The sequence below is a fragment of the Oncorhynchus tshawytscha genome, linkage group LG26 (genome assembly GCF_018296145.1).
Source record: "Oncorhynchus tshawytscha isolate Ot180627B linkage group LG26, Otsh_v2.0, whole genome shotgun sequence".
In the NCBI taxonomy this organism is placed as follows: Eukaryota; Metazoa; Chordata; class Actinopteri; order Salmoniformes; family Salmonidae; genus Oncorhynchus; species Oncorhynchus tshawytscha.
The window spans coordinates 37283591-37298949 of NC_056454.1; the positions used below are offsets into that span (position 1 = coordinate 37283591).

The following is a 15359-nucleotide window of genomic DNA, read 5'->3' on the forward strand; positions in this document are numbered from 1 at the left end:
CCCTACAAAGTGTTGAACATCTCAGCTGGCTTGGACTGTTCAAAGAGCTGTCTGAAGAACACACAAGTCCTCTCCTTTCAACCACAAGATAACCCTGTGCAAGACCAGAGAGGAGTGTGAACATGTACAGGAAAAGTTCCTGCAGATGAGGCAGGTTTACTTTTTACACCCTCTGTCAATAGAGACAGTGTGATATCAAATGAATAGAATCTTAGGCTCATGTCACTCTTATCCAGACTACATTGCTTGAATAGTAGCGTTGCAACTGAGATTATTTTTGTTCATAGGAAAATAACAGAATAGTCATTTTATGTTCCCCACAGTTCCCTCAAAGTATCAGAGGAAGTGAGACAGTACCTCAACACCCCAACTTTTGACAATTGGTCAGTTCCCCATCTATTCAATGTGCCCTTGAGCAAGGCACAAAACCCCAATTGCTCCTGTAAGTCGTTCTGGATAAGAGCATCTGCTAAATGACTAAAATGTCAAATGTAATTAGTCTTTTTCCACTTTACTTAGAAAAATGTACCAATGGACTTTCTTACACAGTAGAAGTTGCAGAGAAGTGGGTTGTGAGCAGTGGTGGGAAAAGTACCCAATAGTCATATTTAAGTACAAATAAAAGATACCATAAATAGAAAATTACTCAAGTAAAAGTCACCCAGTAAAATAGTACTTGAGTAAAAGTCTAAAAGTATTTGGTTTTAAATATACTTAAGTATCAATGCAGACTGATGACATAATAAACAAACGAAGCATGTGTTTAGTGAGTCTGCCAGATCAAAGGCAGTTGGGATGACCAGGGATGTTCTCTTGATAAGTGTGTAATTTGGAAAAAAATGATGTCCTGCTAAGCATTCAAAATGTAACGAGTGCTTTTGGGTGTCAGGGTACTTTACACCACTGCTAATTGGTGAAGGACATCCACGTCCCTCAATTGAAGAAATACTCAATAGAATCATTCAGTGGTTTGCCAGCTAAGACATTGATTTATTGAAGAACAACCAGTGATAACATGATGTAGATGTTCTTTTTTTTTACTTGGCCTGTACAATTTCAATATCAAATCAAATGTTATTAGTCACATGCGCCGAATACAACAGGTACAACAGCTACCTTACAGTGAAATGTTTTCTTGCGAGCACCTAACCAACAACGCAGTAAAAAAAAATGTAAGGAATAAGAAATAAAAGTAACAAGTAATTAAAGAGCAGCAGTAAAATACAATAGCAAGACTATATACAGGGCGGTACCGGTAGAGATATCATGTATGTCATGTCATGTTTCATGTATGAAATTATGTAATTTTCCACAAGTGAAATCATGTGGTTCAACATGAAACCACTGTTTACCATTCCTGTTAATTTTGTGGAACATTTTTGTCCTTATACGGTACATTTCTACAGTAATTTGCTACATATTTACTGTCAATCGCAATGCACTTGGGTACTTTTTGGTCTGCCCGGAAAATGAACTTGGCATGCCTCACATGCAATTGAAACTTACAGTACACTTTAGATGCGCTGTAAAGCTGTACAAATAAAAAATCAAATAAAAAAGTGTTCTTTTTTTCTATAACTGTAATTTTATATACGTAACAAAAAATATAAACATGTCATGACCTGAAATAAAATATAATTTCTGCAGTACAGTTGATAACCATGGTTATGAACGCTAAGAAACTAACCTTACTGAAGCACATGTTATTCCTTTGACTCTGTATTGGCCTCAGAATACTCACAGGGATGCTCTTAGGATCCCTCGCCCTGGACCCATCTTCCTCTACTAATCTCTTCACTGCCTCAGCATACGGCACCTTCTGTGCTGCTCTAATCCTGGCAACCTGCCTTTCTCTCACCGGAGAAGTGTACAAGATTCCTTCTTCTTTGGCGTTTAACGGTGGTTGGCATCAAATATGTTGCATTACCGCCCCAACTGGACTATAATAGAAATCCATTATACTTTGTGACACAAAAAAGGGCAAAAAATATTTAAAAACATTTTTTTTAAAGTGCACTAGCTTAATGTTTATGAACAGAGCATATTAACTCCTCTTATGGGAGACCAACAAGAGCTAGCTAATAGCCACACGTAAGCCACACCTGCAATCTTCTGATTGGCAACATACTGTTACAGTGGCTGCCAATCAGCAAGTGATGTGCATGTTGTCAACAGAAGAGTCAGTGTAGCCACAGTAGTTTACTGTCAAGATTGTTAGTGGCATCAAGTGTCCTGTAGGTTACTGGCAACATTTTGCCAGTAAGTTATTGTGAGCTGACAATAACTTGCTGACAAGTTGCAAATAAATTACTGGAAAATGCCACTTAAACTTCTACAACCACTTAAACTTCCATTGACAGTTGGCACAAATACACATATGTGACCATGCCCCTACATATGCTAGTGAGCCCCACCAGTACATTGCTCCCACCTATCACAACGCAGTGATGATCGTACCTTATATTCAAAATATTGAGTAGAAAAATGTCCCAATATACCTACAAGGTACCAAACTGTATGTAGACCTGTGAAGTGTACCTTTAACATTTGGTACCCCAAGTGACAACACTGTAACATACCCTTATTGTTTAGATTGTGTTAATATATGTTCCAAAGCATTAGTATGAAACTGGTGGCACTGCAGAAACATTGATGCCCTCACAACCAGGAGGTAGAAAGTTCAAATCCCCAAAGAATTAATGTATACTTTACATCAAGTGACCTTGAGCACTACTAGTTTTACGTTGGTGGTGATAATTGGATAAATATTCACTTGATTCTGGACAGCTTTTAGCAACTCTTGCCAATAAGTCTGTGTCCATATCTCTTTCACGCTCACAGATCTGGTTGACAGCAAACAAGAACTTATGAGTTCAAATCCCATTTAAGGCCGAGTCCCAATTGTGGTCACGGTACAAGATTTTACAGTAATTATAAAACAGCAGAATACTGTCATTATATAGAAATAACTTGTTGTACATATTTACTTTCTTTTTATTGAAGCTTCAGGCAAAGTGTAGATATGTATTCCAGTAAATCTCCATTATGTCCACAGACCTGGTGACGCAGCAGCAACTTCAGGTTGATAGCCACCAAGAAGTTGTGTGTTAAAATCCCAAGGGAGGTTGAGTCCCAAGTAATCAGCATACAGTCCTTTAACATTAAGACCTGAATTTAGCTGTAAAAATACAGTAACTAGTTGTAGATCTACTATATTTTCATCGCAAATAGGCAAAAACCTCCATGCCACCATGACACAACATTCTAAGAACGTCCCTGAAACAAAATGGAAACTATACAAAACCTGCAGGGGATCATGACTGTTTAAATTGAATTAATGTGTGCTCAAATGTTGTCACATGTAGTGTCATGGTATCACGTTGAAATGTTGCATTCCCATGTTGACAAATTTATTTCACATGAGATCGTGTTCTCACATGTACTCGCATGTAGGTTTACAGTTGAAGTCGGAAGTTTATATACTTAGGTTGGAGTCATTAAAACTAGTTTCTCAACCACTCCACAAATCGTCAGTAAGGACATCTACTTTGTGCATGTTAATTTTCCTAACAATTGTTTACAGACAGATTATTTCAATTAAAATTCACCGTATCACAATTCCAGTGGGTCAGAAGTTTACACATACTAAGTTGACTGTGCCTTTAAACAGCTTGGAAAATTCCAGAAAATGATGTCATGGCTTTAGAAGCTTCTGATAGGCTAATTGACATCATTTGAGTCAATTGGAGGTGTACCTGTTGATATATTTCAAGACCTACCTTCAAACTCAGTGCCTCTTTGCTTGACATCATGGGAAAATCAAAAGAAATCAGTCAAGAGCCCAGAAAAAAAATTGTAGACCTCCACAAGTCTTGTTCATCCTTGGGAGCAATTTCCAAATGCCTGAAGGTACCATGTTCATCTGTACAAACAATAGTACGCAAGTGTTAACACCATGGGACCAAGGAGCAGTCATACCGCTCAGGAAGGAGACGCGTTCTCTCCCCTAGAGATGAACGTACTTTGGTGTGAAAAGTGCAAAACAATCCCAGAACAACAGCAAATTACCTTGTGAAGATGCTGGAGGAAACAGGTACAAAAGTATCTATATCCACAGTAAAACAAGTCCAATATCGACATAACCTGAAAGGCGGCTCAGCAAGGAAGAAGCCACTGCTCCAAAACCGCCATAAAAAAGCCACACTACAGTTTGCAACTGCACATGGGAACAAATATCGTACTTTTTGGAGAAATGTCCTCTGGTCTGATGAAACAAAAATAAACTTTTTGGCCATAATGACCATTGTTATGTTTGGAGGAAAAAGGTGGAGGCTTGCAGCCGAAGAACACCATCCCAACCATGAAGCACGGGGGTGGCAACATCATGTTGTGTTGGTGCTTTGCTGCAGAAGGGACTAGTGCACTTCACAAAATAGATGGCATCATAAGGTAGGAAAATTATGTGGATATATTGAAGCAAGACATATTGATATGGAGATATTGATCTCAAGACATCAGTCAGGAAGTTCAAGCTTGGTCACAAATGGGTCTTCCAAATGGACAATGACCCCAAGCCTACTTCCAAATTTGTTGCAAAATGGCTTAAGGACAACAAAGTCAATGTATTCGAGTGCCATCACGAAGCCCTGACCTCAATCCCATAGAAAATTTGTGGGCAGAACTGAAAAAGTGTGTGTGCAAGCAAGGAGGCCTACAAACCTGACTCAGTTACACCAGCTCTGTCAGGAGGAATGGGCCAAAATTCACCCAACTTATTGCGAGAAGCTTGTGGAAGGCTACCTGAAACATTTGACCCAAGTTAAACCATTTAAAGGCAATGCTACCAAATAATAATTGAGTGGATGTAAACTTCTGACCCACTGGGAATGTGATGAAAGATATAAAAGCTGAAATAAATCACTCTCTACTATTATTCTGACATTTCACATTCTTAAAATAAAGTGGTGATCCTAACTGACCTAAGACATGGAATTTGACCTAGGATTAAATGTCAGGAATTGTGAAACTGAATTTAAATGTATTTGGCTAAGGTGTATGTAAACTTCTGACATTCAACTGTATGTTATCACGTTATCACATTAACTTCACACATGAGATCATAAGTGAATTTCATGTGATTTTCCATAAGGGAACTCAATGCATTTTATTTATTATTCTTTGATGCATCCTGGCCACTGACATGACAAGGCATAACGAGATCCAGTTGAAAGCCTGGGAATCTTCCCAACTGGATTAAAGTGATGGTTATGTCCCCCCGTCTCCTTCCAGCTGATAATGATCATGATCAAAGTGAGTGACTTCAACGAGACACGGCCCATGGAAGTGGCTGAGCCCTGGTTGGACTGCCTCCTGCAGGAGGAGTTCTCCAACCAGGTAACTAACCACAACAACCCAGATATTGGTTATGTTTCAATATACACATTACTATGCATATAACGCATGGCTAAAACACTGCTTCCTTCTGAATGGAGAATAGAGTGGATAATACTAATTAAGTCTGTGGTGTGGATTTTCTCACCACATCCTGTTCTCCATGTCACTCCGAGGGAGAGCAGTAGAGAAGCTGGAGGGTCTTCCTGTGACTCCATTCATGGACAGGGACAAGGTGACCAAAGCCATCCTCTCAGACAAGCTTAAAATCAAATCAAATTTGATTTGTTTACACATGGTTAGCAGATGTTAATGCGAGTGTAGCAAATGCTTGTGCTTCTAGTTCCGACAATGCAGTATTAACCAATGAGTAATCTAACCTAACAATTTCACAACTACCTTATACACACAAGGAATGAAGAATACAGCGGGGCAAAAAAAGCATTTAGTCAGCCACCAATTGTACAAGTTCTCCCACTTAAAAAGATGAGAGAGGCCTGTAATTTTCATCATAGGTACACTTCAACTATGACAGACAAAATGAAAAAAAAAAATCCATAAAATCACATTGTAGGATTTTTAATGAATTTATTTGCAAATTATGGTGGAAAATAAGTATTTGGTCACCTACAAACAAGCAAGATTTCTGGCTCTCACAGACCTGTAAGTTCTTTAAGAGGCTCCTCTGTCCTCCACCCGTTACCTGTATTAATGGCACCTGTTTGAACTTGTTATCAGTATAAAAGACATCTGTCCACAACCTCAAACAGTCACACTCCAAACTCCACTATGGCCAAGACCAAAGAGCTGTCAAAGTTCTCATTTTGTCTGTCATAGTTGAAGTGTACCTATTATGAAAATTACAGGCCTCTCTCATCTTTTTAAGTGGGAGAACTTGCACAATTGGTGGCTGACTAAATACTTTTTTGCCCCACTATGTACATAAAAAATATATGAAAGAGTGATGGTACAGAACGGCATAGGCAAGATGCAGTAGATGGTATCGAGTACAGTATGTACATATGAGATGAGTAACGTAGGGTATGTAAACATTATATGAAGTGGCATTGTTTAAAGTGGCTAGTGATACATTTTTCATACATTTTTACATTAATAAAGTGGCTGGAGTTGAGTCAGTATGTTGGCAGCAGCCACTCAATGTTAGTGGTGACTGTTTAACAGTCTGATGGCCTTGAGATAGAAGCTGTTTTTCAGTCTCTCGGTCCCTGCTTTGATGCACCTGTACTGACTGTTTCCTGAAGTGCACGATCATCTCCTTTGTTTTGTTGACGTTGAGTGTGAGATTATTTTCCTGACACCACACTCAGAGGGCCCTCACCTCCTCCCTGTAGGCCGTCTCGTTGTTGTTGGTAATCAAGCCTACCACTGTAGTGTTGTCTGCAAACTTGATGATTGAGTTGAAATTAGAATAACAAAGATCCAGGGCTTCATTGGCTTCATCCAATTACCTTTTCATGGAGCTGGCCAACCTCTTCACCTGACTGGAGGTAAGATCTCCGTCTACAACCACTTATCTCACGTAGCTTCATTGTGTTTCAACTGCATCCACTAGCTGTGGAATGAAAAAGCTACCGGTACTCACTCATATTTTAGAGTGAAAAATGTGCCGGTACTCAAGCAGGAGAAAATGCAAGGCACAGCCATGCCGGTAGTCTGCACTGGTTGGCACTGGCCCAACTCAAGCAGACTTATTTGTGTAAACCTCTCCAGAGTGACCCTTTTCCTCTCTGTGCCCCTGTAGCAGCATGTCATAGACTCGGTGCGTAAAGGCCCTGGACTACTACACAGAGATGGAGAAAGCACCAGAGAGAGAGAAACTGATCTGAGCACCAAGCGACAAGGCAGCCACAGCCAAGAACAAGGATACTACACTTCAGAACCCTCGGAACACAGAAGATAGTCCATCAGAGACTGGGAGCACCTAGAAACCAGCCACATTGTGATGGCCTGCTGATAGGCTAGTGTACAGTATGACCAGGAGTAACCACGGTAACAATAGAAAGGATAATATTACTGTGACATTACTGACTGTGTCACAAATAGGGCTTTGTGTTGTGTGAATTGAAGCACTTCACTAATATGGCTCCTTTGGTCTTTGTAGATTGAGGAAAATAAGAACAATCCGAAATTCCTTTTTGATACTGTCGCAAAGCTAACTAAAAAGCAGCATTCCCCAAGAGAGGATGACTTTCACTTTAGCAGTGATAAATTCATGAACTTCTTTGAGGAAAAGATTATGATTATTAGAAAGCAAATTACGGACTCCTCTTTAAATCTGCGTATTCCTTCAAAGCTCAGTTGTCCTGAGTCTGCACAACTCTCCCAGGACCTAGGATCAAGAGAGACGCTCAAGTGTTTTAGTACTATATCTCTTGACACAATGATGAAAATAATCATGGCCTCTAAACCTTCAAGCTGCATACTGGACCCTATTCCAACTAAACTACTGAAAGAGCTGCTTCCTGTGCTTGGCCCTCCTATGTTGAACATAATAAACGGCTCTCTATCCACCGGATGTGTACCAAACTCACTAAAAGTGGCAGTAATAAAGCCTCTCTTGAAAAAGCCAAACCTTGACCCAGAAAATATAAAAAACTATCGGCCTATATCGAATCTTCCATTCCTCTCAAAAATTGTAGAAAAGGCTGTTGCGCAGCAACTTACTGCCTTCCTGAAGACAAACAATGCATACGAAATGCTTCAGTCTGGTTTTAGACCCCATCATAGCACTGAGACGGCACTTGTGAAGGTGGTAAATGACATTTTAATGGCATCGGACCGAGGCACTGCATCTGTCCTCGTGCTCCTAGACCTTAGTGCTGCTTTTGATACCATCGATCACCACATTCTTTTGGAGAGATTGGAAACCCAAATTGGTCTACACGGACAAGTTCTGGCCTGGTTTAGATCTTATCTGTCGGAAAGATATCAGTTTGTCTCTGTGAATGGTTTGTCCTCTGACAAATCAACTGTAAATTTCGGTGTTCCTCAAGGTTCCGTTTTGGGACCACTATTGTTTTCACTATATATTTTACCTCTTGGGGATGTTATTCGAAAACATAATGTTAACTTTCACTGCTATGCGGATGACACACAGCTGTACATTTCAATGAAACATGGTGAAGCCCCAAAATTGCCCTTGCTAGAAGCATGTGTTTCAGACATAAGGAAGTGGATGGCTGCAAACTTTCTACTTTTAAACTCGGACAAAACAGAGATGCTTGTTCTAGGTCCCAAGAAACAAAGAGATCTTCTGTTGAATCTGACAATTAATCTTAATGGTTGTACAGTCGTCTCAAATAAAACTGTGAAGGACCTCGGCGTTACTCTGGACCCTGATCTCTCTTTTGAAGAACATATCAAGACCATTTCAAGGACAGCTTTTTTCCATCTACGTAACATTGCAAAAATCAGAAACTTTCTGTCCAAAAATGATGCAGAAAAATTAATCCATGCTTTTGTCACTTCTAGGTTAGACTACTGCAATGCTCTACTTTCCGGCTACCCGGATAAAGCACTAAATAAACTTCAGTTGGTGCTAAATACGGCTGCTAGAATCCTGACTAGAACCAAAACATTTGATCATATTACTCCAGTGCTAGCCTCTCTACACTGGCTTCCTGTCAAAGCAAGGGCTGATTTCAAGGTTTTACTGCTAACCTACAAAGCATTACATGGGCTTGCTCCTACCTATCTCTCTGATTTGGTCCTGCCGTACATACCTACACGTACGCTACGGTCACAAGACGCAGGCCTCCTAATTGTCCCTAGAATTTCTAAGCAAACAGCTGGAGGCAGGGCTTTCTCCTATAGAGCTCCATTTTTATGGAACGGTCTGCCTACCCATGTCAGAGACGCAAACTCGGTCTCAACCTTTAAGTCTTTACTGAAGACTCATCTCTTCAGTGGGTCATATGATTGAGTGTAGTCTGGCCCAGGAGTGGGAAGGTGAACGGAAAGGCTCTGGAGCAACGAACCGCCCTTGCAGTCTCTGCCTGGCCGGTTCCCCTCTTTCCACTGGGATTCTCTGCCTCTAACCCTATTACAGGTGCTGAGTCACTGGCTTACTGGGGCTCTCTTGTGCCGTCCCTGGAAGGGGTGCGTCACCTGAGTGGGTTGATTCACTGATGTGGTCACCCTGTCTGGGTTGGCGCCCCCCTTGGGTTGTGCCGTGGCGGAGATCTTTGTGGGCTATACTCAGCCTTGTCTCAGGATGGTAAGTTGGTGGTTGAAGATATCCCTCTAGTGGTGTGGGGGCTGTGCTTTGGCAAAGTTGGTGGGGTTATATCCTTCCTGTTTGGCCCTGTCCGGGGGTGTCCACGGATGGGGCCACAGTGTCTCCTGACCCCTCCTGTCTCAGCCTCCAGTATTTATGCTGCAGTAGTTTATGTGTCGGGGGGCTGGGGTCAGTTTGTTATATCTGGAGTACCTCTCCTGTCCTATTCGGTGTCCTGTGTGAATCTAAGTGTGCGTTCTCTAATTCTCTCTTTCTCTCTCTCTCTCGGAGGACCTGAGCCCTAGGACCATGCCCCAGGACTACCTGACATGATGACTCCTTGCTGTCCCCAGTCCATCTGACTGTGCTGCTGCTCCAGTTTCAACTGTTCTGCCTTATTATTATACGACCATGCTGGTCATTTATGAACATTTGAACATCTTGGCCATGTTCTGTTATAATCTCCACCCGGCACAGCCAGAAGAGGACTGGCCACCCCACATAGCCTGGTTCCTCTCTAGGTTTCTTCCTAGGTTTTGGCCTTTCTAGGTAGTTTTTCCTAGCCACCGTGCTTCTACACCTGCATTGCTTGCTGTTTGGGGTTTTAGGCTGGGTTTCTGTACAGCACTTTGAGATATCAGCTGATGTACGAAGGGCTATATAAATACATTTGATTTGATTTGTAGAAAAGAGGTATTCACAGTCTTGTTACAGACTTTTGTCTGCTGTTTTTTGCTACATAAATGTTTTTACTGCATATATTCAGTATTTCAAAATATTTGTATATTAACCAGGTAGGCCCGTTGAGAAATATGACCTATATAAAACAATTTTGCTTGTATTTTACTTTTAGTTTGAGGTGTTTTACTGATTCTCAAAGAGACAAACACAACAATCAAACGTTTTCATGTTTTAATATTGTTCAACAACGTAGACTTTCATTATCTTGGTCATAATTTGGTGACGCAAAAAAAAAATCGATATGGGAGAATGATGACATCACCTCAATGCGACACATTTACGAAGGACCCATGTGCACGCATTGGTATTTTTTTTGTTTAGCTACCAACTGTTTTGATTCATTGTGCAAAAGAAAACTAGTTACCATATCCTTTACAAAATACAATAATTTGTAGAAAGATGTCTGTCCCGGAAATGTTCAGTTACATTCAGGGTTTTCTGAGTGCGGATCAAGAAATAAGAGAGGTAATGTTTCTGTCAACCGAGCTAGCTCAGAACTGCAAAGCTAGCATTTGACTCAGTTGTACAGTCAGCGAGGCTTGCATTGAATAACATGTCCACTTAAAATGCGCTGTATGGTAAACTGCGTGCAAGAAATGTTTTGCAGACATTTGCTATATAGCTAGCTAGCAGCTAACTACAGTCATTGCAATTGTTAGGAGGACACATGCATGCATTTTGTTTTTGCAAATTCATACCGTTGTCTAGCCAGCTAACGGCTCATGTTATCTTCCAGGACATTCGAAAAGTGGTCCAGGTTCTGGAACAGACAGCGAGGGAGATCCTGACACTGCTTCAAAGTGTCCATCAACCATCTGGATTCAAAGAGAGTGAGTGCCCAATCACATGGGGTACATTCGTTATTGCACCGTAGCGAAACATTTTTCAACCAAAACGTTTCTTATTAGAGAGTCTGGGCCAATAGTCAGATGTAATTACAGCTCCAACAATGCAGCACAAAGTGAAATAAAAACAATACAAATAAGTAATATATAATTAATGTTAACAACCGTGACAATGATACATCTAAGTCGGGGGACACGTAGCTGACTAGTGGTGTCTATAGAGTACCACAGTATGAGTCATAATACCCATAAAACCTAGCGGTCAAACAGGGAAATGGTTCCAATCGTTTTTCCACCATTAATTTCCCCCATAGGGGATTTTAGAAACACTTAAAATGAGGGTTGTATTTCGTGTACTGTGTAAATCTCTCTAAGACAAGGTGACTTATCAATATATTTGCCTGTATTTGCCCCACAAAAAATTAAATGCTAATTACCTGCTTATGTGGATATCATAAACAACTACAAATGCCATGATGATCTGAGCGAGAATGCCGAATCGAGGCAAGGGTAAGAATCTCTGGATTAACTAGCTAATGTTAGCACTGAACAGATTGGCTACATATCTTTAAATGTACAATTCTGTGAACTGTCTTGTGCAGTATTTATTTTGTACTTTTTACCCCATTTTCTCCCATCGCTGCAAATTCCGTATGGACTCGCAAGGGGAAGGTCGAGAGGCATGCGTCGGAAACACAACCCTGCCAAGCCACAGTGCTTATTGACACACTGCTCGCTTAACCCAGAAGCCAGCCACACCAATGTGTCGGAGGAAACACAACCCTGCCAAGCCACAGTGCTTATTGACACACTGCTCGCTTAACCCAGAAGCCAGCCGCACCAATGTGTTGGAGGAAACACAACCCTGCCAAGCCACAGTGCTTATTGACACACTGCTCGCTTAACCCAGAAGCCAGCCGCACCAATGTGTCGGAGGAAACGCCGTGCAACTGAAGTCAGCGTGCATGCGCCCCGGCCTGCCACAAGGAGGCGCTAGAGCGAGATGGGACAAGGACCTCCCGGCCGGCCAAACCCTCCCCTAACCCGGACGGCACTGGGCCAATTGTGAGCCGCCTTATGGGTCTCCCGGTCACAGCCGGCTGCAACACAGCCTGGGGTTGAACCCGGGTGTGTAGTGACGCCACTAGCACTGCGATGCAGTGCCTTAGACCGCTGCGCCACTCGGCTCACAAGTTTTAAATTGACACAATAGCTGTTAGCAAAGGCATACGCTAGGGATGATGTGCTGGAGCTTGCTAGTCACTTCATGAAGACAGAGGTGGCCAGTTCAAGTAGTCTCTCCCGGTTCTGGTCTGTTTTCTTCTGTTTTACTCCTAGTCCAGGGTTCTATTCACTATCACTTGTGATGGCTTATCCTACAGATTGACTCACTGCTTTACAGGTTCTCTGTCACCTTGTTATAACTGTTTCTGTTTTGTCCTGTCACACTAGTTCCCAGTAAGTGTGCAATTGCACAGGAACTGTTTAGCACAGTCTGGATGTACTTTAGAGAGATCAAAACCAGATTCCCTGTGGAGCAGTACTGCATGTAGCTACATAAATGTCTCTTTCTTGTCCCCCTGTCTGTCACACTAGTTCCCAGTAAGTGCCAAAAGGCCAGGGAACTGTTTTGTACAGTCAGGACGCACCTTGGAGAACTCAAAACCAAATTCCCAGTGGACCAGTACTACAGGTAGGCCCTACACATGGGTGAATCTAAAGTAAGCTACTTTTTTCACAACAACTTATTCACAATTCCCTGTCCACAGAAGGACATTCATAAGGGAAATGATAAATTACAAGTCTCTTTATTACCATGTTCAGTTATGGAGTGATATTGTCTGTCTTCTCTCCTTGTTATTGAAAGGACAAACTAACATGTCATTTTCCATCCTCTACTCTGCTTCTAGGTTCCATGAGCACTGGAGGTTTGTTCTGCAGCGCCTGGCCTTCCTGGCAGCATTCGTGGTCTACCTGGAGAGTGAGTCTCTGGTGACACGCGAAGAAGTGGCACAAATACTAGGAAGTAGGTGTCAGTTCATTTGGGGGCCTTTGTTTTAGCTCGCCCGGTACCCCAGTGGATGGAGTTTGAACATTTTAGACCATTCCAATGTTAAATCTCCTCCCACCCAGTGCACTAGGCAAGCTAAAACGAATGTACCCATTACCTTGAGTTGATCTTTTCTCAAGGCAATGGGTGCATTTGCAGACTGTTTCTCTGTCAATCGGCAGTCAGGTAGTGCTGTGGTAGTCAAACATTTTCCCTATTTATTGTAGTTGAGGTGGTAAGAGAGAAGGGATTCCATCTGGATGTTGAAGACTACCTGGCTGGTGTGCTGATCATGGCCAGTGAACTGGTGAGAATGAATTGAGTGGCATTGTACCATTTTAATATATCAGTACATTGGTTTATACAAAATGTACATGTGTTTTTTTCGATAATATATGATGGTTAATTAAAATGATTATTTACATGAATAAACTCACCTGTTCTCTCTAGTCTCGCCTGGCAGTCAACAGCGTCACAGCAGGGGACTATAGCCGGCCCCTCCGCATCTCCAACTTCATCAACGAGCTGGACTCAGGCTTCCGCCTGCTCAACCTCAAAAATGACCCTCTGCGTAAGCGCTACGATGGCCTCAAGTACGATGTGAAGAAGATAGAGGAGGTGGTCTACGACCTGTCTATCCGCGGCTTGTCCAAGGAGCTGGAGGCTGGGGGAGACAAGTAGAGCTGAGGATGTGGGGCCAGGGCGCTACCCTAGGCTGGGACCTGACCTCTCCATGACTGGGACAGTGGAGTCTTGACCTGCTGGAAAGCAGGAATAGGAGGTCTGTGGCCCCCACAGCCTAGGACAGACTGATGTGTGTTTGGTGAAGTGCATGTGAGGGAATGAGTCTGTCAGTGGGATTGGAAAGCCTTTTATATAAAGGCACAGTTGTTTGAAGGGGAGCGGTTGTTGCAGTTTGATACTGGTGATTGGAAATGTTCATTCAATGTCCAACATACTGTATGCCTGTTAAGTTTGCTGTTTTTGCTTTTCATCATCTATGTATTGAATTATTCATGTTCATTTCATTTTAGGGGGTGCTGACGGTGTACATTTCCATCCAAGAGAAAATAAATTGTTATGACTACGATGTTGAAAAAGTGCTTAATTTTTTAGTTGAGCAAATAAAACATTTGGTTGTTGTGCTGTTTTTCTACCAAAAACCATCTGATATAACACAAGAACTTGCTTTTGGCTAGTTTAGTCTTTGAATCTTCTGTTCACGGGTTGATGTCTCAATGTTAAAACATCCAGCAAAGAAACGACAAGGGGGAAGTGCAGATCTAAGGCCACTTGATTCTACGTGTCTGGCTTTCTTCTTTGCCATTTCCGCCATGTTCTTGCTTGCAATTCATATCTCCTCATTTAGTAATAACTGTTGTGACTCCAGACTAATTTCCTGTTCCTTGCTCTGATTTCCTGAAACATTGCATCTCTTTCTCAAGTCTTCCCTTAATTTCTCATTTTCTGTTCGGTCTCCTCTGTCTTTCTCAATACAGAGGGAAGCAAGGAGAGAACGAGGAACCTAAAGAGCCAGGGTTAATGTCAATTCTAATTTCCTTGATTCCTCTGTCCTTGCCTCCTCAAAATGCATTGGAGAAGTATCTGAGAAGAACCCCAGGTCTTCTGCCCGAATATGCCTTGACAAGGCAAGGAGGGGACATGAGGAATCTAGGAATTACAATTGATGTCCATCCCAATTCAGGTCAGAATGGTATTGACAATGTCTAATGGCTTCTAATCACTTGGCTATGTACACTGCAGACATGGCAGTGCCATTTAGAGACAGGAAAATACTGTACTTCATTCGTGGCAAAGCTTTCAGTCTTAAAATATTGATTTTGATACATTGTTATGGCCAACTTCTATGATTCTAATGCATATGTACTGTAGTTGAATTGTAGTAAATATAATTGACTGTATTGTTGCACTTTTTCCTATGTGCTTTTTTTGTTTTTGTAAAAAAGGGTATTTGTGATTGCTTTACAAACAATTCCATCTGATTTAAAGGAATATTGTATTTTATTTCTGAATTTGAAAATGTTCCAAGTAAATCTTTCTAGCTAATGGTGTTTTGTTTAATTTGTCCTAGTTG

At 41.6% G+C, this 15359-nt stretch overlaps 1 protein-coding gene across 1 annotated transcript; it reads left to right on the forward strand.

Moving 5' to 3' along the window:
* Positions 1 to 10632: 10632 nt before the first annotated feature.
* Positions 10633 to 15331, forward strand: LOC112225584 (translin). Its single transcript, XM_024389668.2, has 6 exons — positions 10633 to 10834; positions 11106 to 11199; positions 12811 to 12907; positions 13125 to 13240; positions 13492 to 13571; positions 13715 to 15331. The coding sequence occupies exons 1-6, from the start codon at positions 10769 to 10771 to the stop codon at positions 13943 to 13945; spliced, it is 684 nt and encodes a 227-aa protein (XP_024245436.1). The 5' UTR covers positions 10633 to 10768; the 3' UTR covers positions 13946 to 15331.
* Positions 15332 to 15359: the final 28 nt, after the last annotated feature.